Raw genomic sequence first — 7524 nt, 5'->3', positions numbered from 1 at the left:
GGGAGAAACAGTCATCGGGATAAGGAGGAATGCTTCAGGAATGTCACATGTTTGAGTTTTATCCCTCAGGTTTATAGACTCGAGGCGGAGGCTGTGCTGAGCTGAGCTTCTGGTGTGTCTGTCACTGGAAGTGTGTGGAACGGTTCATGAACCAAATAAAAGCCCATCAACCTGTTTTTGTGTGTCAATCAAGTGGGAAACAGTGAGGGAGCGGCTTCTAGAAATTCTATTACTTTATAATGCATTGGACTGGAGGCAGAGATGTCAGAGACAGATGTCTCAAAACCTGGACATATAAACTATCTACATGGTGAGTTACAATTTGAGGTTAACCTCTTCAACTCCCCCCCCATTTTGGAGCAACAAAATAAAATGACATACCCAAATTAAATTGCCTGTATCTTCTGAACCACTTTGACTATATGCATAAATGAGGTCTGTCTTGAAAGAAAACCCCCTAAGGTACCTAGTGAAAGTGTCTGTAGACCTGTAGGTCATACAGAAACAGAGCAGTGGGCCTTAGAAGTCAAAATAAAAAGTGAAAAACTGACCGCGTCGGCCGACTGCTTATATCAATGATGAGCTCGGTTTGTCATATTTATACCACTGTTTTATACCAGCCGCTAGCTCCATGGTAGCATCCGCTAGCACATTTACTCGTAAAATCGGGTCTATACTGTATCTTTCGCCGTCAAAATGCTGCAAGACCCGACTTGCGGCGGCCATGGCAACTTTGGACAGTGTGTGTTTGGGCTCCTTTTGTGAAAAATCCGTGAGGAATTAAAGAAAACCGATGCTTTCTTCGCAAAAAACACGTTTCTAAGCATGCTGGGATTTTTTTTTTTTTTTTTTGCGCCATGTTTTGTGACGTAATTTTCGTAAGCAAGCCGTAAGAACGGAAAGGGAGGGGGTCGAGGGCGCCGGCGTCCTCGCGGAGTTGAAGAGGTGACAAAATAGGTTTTGTGTGATTTAGATGAAACAAGTCTTTAAAATGTGCATATTTCTGTTACGTAAACATGATAACGTGTTTTTGTGGGCAGAGCATAGATGGAGCCAGAATGATACTCTGAACACGTTAGTTAATGCATTTTTATAATGGCTTTTTAGTGAACATCAACAAATGGGACCATATCAGGGAGGAGAGCATGACGGGAGCTTCCAATGCTTCTGATTAAAAGCACCTTTGCGGCAAATGGAAATGCATAATTTAATACACATGCCCTCCTAATTCAGCCCGACATATTTAGTATCTTCAGAAATGTTGGGGTCTCCACTCAAGTTTAAAATAAGGCTTAGCCAGAAAACAGGTCTGACCATCAGACCAGAGTGCACAGGAGTCTTTAGGAGCCGTCGTACACGCACTGCCAGCTGCCAACCTGTCCACCATCTGACCCGCCTCGGGTCGCAGCTTCCCACGCTCTGCAGCGGTAGCCACCCTGTATACCCAGCTGAAAAAGTGAAATGAAAATGCTTTATTTTTCACTTGAGTAAATGTACTAATGATAGCAGCGGGGGGGGTTCCTCTTTTTCTCAGGGCTGGCACGGGGCCACCCTGGAGATGGCTCTAAGATGTGAGGCCTTTCACAACCCAAAAATAGACACAGGGCCTCCGACTGCTGCAGCAGTGCAAGTGTGAAACGGCGAGGTGGGGGAAGAGTTTCATCAGCAGCTATCATCTTTGTGTTCGTTAGTCAACACTAATGAACTACTCAGTAAAAGGTCCAATTCCCTGTTAAAGGATCATTCGAGTTTATTATAATCAGATCTTTCCTAATTTTGACAATGATTTGTATCAGTTAAATGCTGTCTTTACTTGTGTGATGTCCCTGTTATTATGCCCGATAGGGACGACAGCAAAAACTATGTATCAACTTGTTGAGTGGCTGCATTTGAAGTGGAGGTGAAAAGTCAGCTTTTGATCAAACTCCGTATCGTCCCCCCTCGATTGCCTCGTCACGCTCCGCTGGACGTCATTTTCATAGAAATAATTTCCATGTTGTGGCTCTCCTGATGTAACACAACAGCGATCCAACCCACAGCCCTGATGTTATCTTTGTCATCCAAACACCTGCTTTCTAGGAGGGTGAATAAACTCTGCCGGCTCAGAGGAATCGGCATGTTTCATGTCTTTTCTTTGTAATATAAAGAGTGCTTGTGGAATTAATAGACTGCTGAGCAGACAAGACAGTGTGCCACCGTGAAACTCAATCTCTCGAACTGTGACTGTTTGAATAAAGACAGGATACAAAATCCTCCTTCGCATGCAGCGACGATAACATCTCCATTCCCAGCGTTCATCCCTACGAGCAACCTGCCAACACTTGTCCCAGTCGGGTCTTCTCAGTTGATTTGAGACAGGGTTTTCTCTTTTCCTTTCACCCCTCCATCCCTCCCACTCATTGCGGTTCTCCTGCATTGCCTCCTTCTATATCGGGCCCCTGTAATTATGTCAATGTAATGTTTGTATTTATAGGCGGCTGCCGCAGCGCTCTGGCAGCCGCTCTGTCCCAGCTGGGAAGCATCGGTCTCGGGGGGCCCCTGGATGGAAGCAGCTTCTGAGGTTGGCTTACCTGGTGCCAACCCTCTAAACTGTCACCTTCAGGATTAAACCATCAGTTTATAAACACGGCACAAAACTTAGCCCACGGTTTTGGTATATTTGGAATTAGAATTAAATGAATAAAAACATAATTAATTAATAATTAAATAAATAACTGGTTAATTTTACTTCCAAAGGCATGTACAATTATTCAAATACAACTATCAGACAGGAAATAATCTTAAATTGATCTGGACACAACCTACAGTAGACATAGCTTTGTTTTAGGCTTGTTACTCTTTAGCCCCCCCCCCCCCCCCCCCTTTTAGATTGCATCACAGTTCAACCAGCATTATGGTCCCTTCTCAGATGAGTTAATAGTAATGTTTAGAGGAGAAGAAGAAAAGAAAACTCATCTTGTGACCCCTGTAGGTTTTGTCTTTAGGGGGTCTAGAACTTCAGGTTGGGAAGCAGTTTTCAGGGGAATCTGTGCTTTGCATGTATTCACATCAAAACCACGTTTTTTTTATATCATCTTTGACAATCACACTCAGGACTCAGAAATCATGTTCATTTAGTTTAATATGTACATTAAAATAAACTATTTACATTATATTAAAAACAATTCAATTTACAAGGCAGTACATTTCTTCAAGACACAAACAAACAAGTCTTTTTGGGTTGTATGTTTTTTTTGCTAAAGACTGGGTAGCCCTTTGTCAATCAGGTGGCGCTGAGATGGCATTGCACTTCTGTGAGACTTCCTACAGACACACTCACAGACGCGACATCCTATTAAAGCCTTCAGGGAAGACAGAATGAACGGCAGTTTCAGAACAAAACATTGTCTCAAAGCTCATCTCACATGCGCACGCGTACACTCACGATATAACACACAGGATCACACTTTGATTGTCTTTTTAGCCAGTGGAGAATATGGCACTCGTAAGGATTTGTAATAATGTGTTATAAAAGGCACTATAGGAGAAAGTACAAAGAAAGAAAAAATATCAATGTTCTTCAAAAAGGATTGTCTGCTTCCAGTTGCTTCAGTGGCATGTGCCTGACATGTTCAGTGGAATGTTCCTTTAATGTGTCGTCTATATAAACAGCATTCCATAAAAAAAAAGTAGTACCAGCTACATAGTAAAAAAAAAAAAAAATTCCAACAGAATTCATCTGTTTCTGTCGTATCTGGCTGTTTTTTCCTCCTTGATTTGTGGTTTGTTTGTCGTTTCTCTCAAAAATAATAACATTTAAATAAATCTTTTCACAAAAAATATAATTTCAGAGCATCTAATCTATATGCTCCTTTTGCCCCAATGGAATACAAATCACTCTAATATTCCTCTAGGTATTACAGTTTAGTCATCGTGCTGTATGGCAGTGTATGCTGTGGTGGTATCACTATAGCAGATACTCCTATAGGAACCTCTATATACAGCATCCGTCTCTAGCTCATCATAGGAGGAGTATAGCTCTTTGAATCGGGTCCATGCGGTGCACAGGAGTCCTTGGCTTTCCTCACATGTGCCTCTTCATGTGCAGGGCGAGGTGGTCGGAGCGGGAGAAGGCCCGCTCACACAGGTGACACTGGAACGGCCGGTGTCCGGTGTGCTTCCGGAAGTGACGCGTGAGCTCGTCGGAACGCGCGAACTTCCAGCCGCAGCCCTCCCAGCTGCAGTGGTACGGTTTCTCTCCTGTAGACAACAACAACAACAGCCGTGAGTGACGTCACAGTTTATTATTCGTGTGCACTATTATAGTAGCCTACACATGTTTCTATATGTGCTGCTGTAAAAAAAATGAAATATTAAATCAAATAAATATTAAACAAATCCGTCCGCTACATTCAACGTGCGGCTCTTACCTGTGTGCGTCCTGTGGTGCGCCTTCAGGTGGGAGCTCTTGGTGTAGGTCTTCCCACACCCGGCGAAAGTGCAGGTGTGCGTTGCAGTCCGTTTCCTCGGCCAGGACCGGCGACCCCTCTTCGGCTTGGCGTCCATCACATCCAGCGGGGAGGACGGCGGGGTGAGCAGGACCCGCTGGCCGGCCGCCGGCTGCTGCTGCTGCTGCATGCCCATGGATGCGTCCTCCCCAAACATGCCGGGGAACTGGTGGTGGTGGTGGTGGTGCGCCACGGGGAAAGGTATCTGCATCCCTGCGTGCGCTTGAGGGAATCCCCCGGACGCGCAGCGGTGGTGCGCGTGGTGGAAGCTCTGCGGGAACGTCAGCGTCATCTGGGGCTGGTGGCACTCGGAGCTCATCAGGTCGTCCGGGCTCAGCGGCGGCGTCATGCTGCCCAGCGCGGCCTGCGGAGAGTTGGCCAACCGTGGCTGCTGATCGTACGACATCATGCAGGAGACGCTGCCCTCTTGCTTGACTTTGGCGCAGCTCTGAGGCACCAGACCCATGGCGGGTCCGTACGTGTCCATGGAGGCGGGCTCCACTTTAATGTTCAGATGCTCGGGGAATAAATCCTGAGTGGTCGGGAAAGGCGCGGAGCTGATCTGGAATCTCCCGTGGACGCTGGGGCCGCTCCCGGGGAGGAAGCTGGTATCCACGTCGGAGCGAAGGAGCTCCGCCATCAGGCTGTTGTAGGGCGGCGGAGGGCTGTTCATGTCTGGACCAGAGGTGTAACTGGCTGGCTGCTGGGGCATCCCGGTGTGCTGCTGTTGTCCTTGCTGCTGGTGATAAGCGGACAACCCGGACTCCAGGAGCCGATAGGACTCTGCCCCAGTCCCCGCGGCCGGCGTGCTGTCCGACACGGTGGTGTTAGCGAGAATAAACTCAAGATCCAAGAACTTATCCAGGTCCTCTTCGTCTTTTCTGCCGAGGAAGCTGCTGTCCATATTGAGCGCAACGCCGCTCATGTCACACTTCCACCTCTGGAGCGAAGAGTAAAGAGAATAATTAGTTTGTTTCAAAATGTACAACATAACTTCCTCTTCACCTTCAGTCATTCACCTCGATAAAGTAGCTCGAAAAACAGCCAAACAAGTGCAGAGAGAATGAGCTGAATACTACCAACTACTTTTCATTTAACTTTGCAGTATCTGGAAACTTTGCATAATTCCAATGTTTTAAAAACGTCTCAAGGACCATCACACACCGTGTATGACTTCTAATATGACAGACTGACACCAGCACAACAAAATACATTCAATCCTATGACTAAATAAACGTGTAAATATAGAGAATGCGTAACTTACATCTTCCCAACATTTCTCCTTTTGGACCGCAAATGTAGAGATTGATGGTAAAATGGTCCCACTCAAGGCCATTTCCATGCGTTCTTAAAAAAAGTTTTTAAAGTCCTTAAATATTGAGAAAATGCACTTTCACTGTTTTTAAATTAAATCACCAGAGTCCGCTGAGTCTCCAGAAAAGAAAAGAAAAAGCTTCAGTGCGCGTTGCTTCTTCTGCGATCCGTTGAGCTGCTGCTCTCTTCACTCATGTGCAAGCTGTGCCGTCTGGAGGGAGCAGCTTTTCTTATAAGTATTGTTCGCAGCACAAGTCGGACCAATGCGAGGCAAGGGGAAGGAAGCGCGTCCAGGATGAGGACGCTGCGCACCGGCCAAGCCCCCTAAATTTAGCCACGGTATAAAAGTCCGAGTTTCCCTGCGAGTCAGAGACAGAGAGGTGGCGAGAGAGTCGAGGAGGAAGAGGACCGATACGGAATGCTCTCTCTGCTCCGCTGCGGGCAGCTACTTAACCTCCTCAGGGAAGAACCCGCCCTCCTCCCGACAAACCTGGCCAACAACTGGCAGGGCAGAGAGAACCAGACCGCCCCTAGACAATGCACCACTAAAACACTAATAAGCAATTAACACGCTGTTGTCAAAAGAGCGACAGAAACCCAGATAATAAAAGGGCACACAGGCTTATCCACAAAGAGGATGCCACAGGTGCCATGCGTAATACGCATCGGAGTACGGAGCGCATTTACGCACACAGAGAATGAGGCAATGTCGTGTTCTAAAACGGTTTGTTTATAACATATGATAACACAGATCATTTGTCGATGAACACAAATGCTGATCCTTAAATGTGACACATATTTCTGTCTCGCCTTCAGAGAGAGGGAGTGTGTTTCTGTCAGAACATGGGCAGACAGATAGAAAGAGAGAGAGGGTCTAAAAAAACTCCTCGCTTCTACCCTGCTGTCATGCCCGGAGCAGCGCGGGGGGGGCGGGGGGGGGGGAGTGATGCAGGCTTCTGCCACTAGGCGCCACAAGGCTCTTCTTCCCTCTTCTCAGGGAAGCGTCAATCTGGCCTCCATTCATTCATTTGTAATCTGGCAGCATGGTGAGAGTTGCTGGTTCCAATCTGAACATGAGTGACTGTTACTGCGCCCGTGGTCAATGAAAAGGGCCTGTGGCCCAAAAATATCAACCAGTGAGTGTCGATTAAACACGTGACATAACATTGTCTTCTCATGATTTTCTTTGCAGTGGAAGAAGTGTTCACATTCAATTAAAAGTTGTGTCTGCACGATGTAAATATACTCTGTCAACAGTAGAACTGTACACTGAAAATGTCACATGAGTGAAAGCATTATCAGCAATGTATTGAAGTATAAAACCAGCAAAAATACAAACAAACAAACAGGCTTTTTGTCATGTAGCTTTTTGAAATCTTCCTCTGCAGTGTAAATAATGACTGCACAGCTGTCAAATACATGTGATGTAGAAAGACATGGACACCATCACACACGTACTTCACAATTGTTGACTTATTTTATGGTCTAAGTGACAGCAGGAACCCGGTTTGTATGTGCTGTTACTACTAATTGTCTAAGTCCTTCAATGACTCATGAAGAAAAAAGAAACTGAGTGATGTCAAACACTTGAAATAGCAATCAGCACTAGCAGAGAAAAACATACTGTACTTTTACATTGTTTTGCCCACTGGTGAACACAGATTTGAGATGATCATTAAAGGCTGACTTTCCTTTGGTAGTCAGCCAATTACTTTTGGAGGCT

The 7524-nt window shown here is 45.9% G+C and overlaps 1 protein-coding gene across 1 annotated transcript; it reads right to left on the bottom strand.

Annotated features, from left to right (window-relative positions):
* Positions 1–3109: 3109 nt before the first annotated feature.
* On the bottom strand, positions 3110–6213 carry LOC306694978 (Krueppel-like factor 2). Its single transcript, XM_079158057.1, has 3 exons — positions 5752–6213; positions 4410–5427; positions 3110–4239 (listed from the first exon to the last, which is right to left on the bottom strand). Exons 1-3 carry the CDS (start codon positions 5827–5829, stop codon positions 4064–4066), a joined length of 1272 nt encoding a protein of 423 aa, XP_079014183.1. The 5' UTR covers positions 5830–6213; the 3' UTR covers positions 3110–4063.
* Positions 6214–7524: the final 1311 nt, after the last annotated feature.

Source organism: Pholis gunnellus, assembly GCF_910591455.1.
Source record: "Pholis gunnellus genome assembly, chromosome: 4".
NCBI lineage: Eukaryota > Metazoa > Chordata > Actinopteri > Perciformes > Pholidae > Pholis > Pholis gunnellus.
Note: the sequence above shows the minus strand (reverse complement) of the source record. Positions and strands in the feature narration are given on the sequence as shown.

Coding starts and splice junctions, on each gene's coding strand:
- LOC306694978 (XM_079158057.1), bottom strand. CDS start 5,829: ATGGAAATGGCCTTGAGTGGGACCATTTTACCATCAATCTCTACATTT. Junction 5,428..5,751: donor AGGAGAAATGTTGGGAAGAT/GTAAGTTACGCA, acceptor TCTTCGCTCCAG/AGGTGGAAGTGTGACATGAG. Junction 4,240..4,409: donor GCACCACAGGACGCACACAG/GTAAGAGCCGCA, acceptor TGTTGTCTACAG/GAGAGAAACCGTACCACTGC.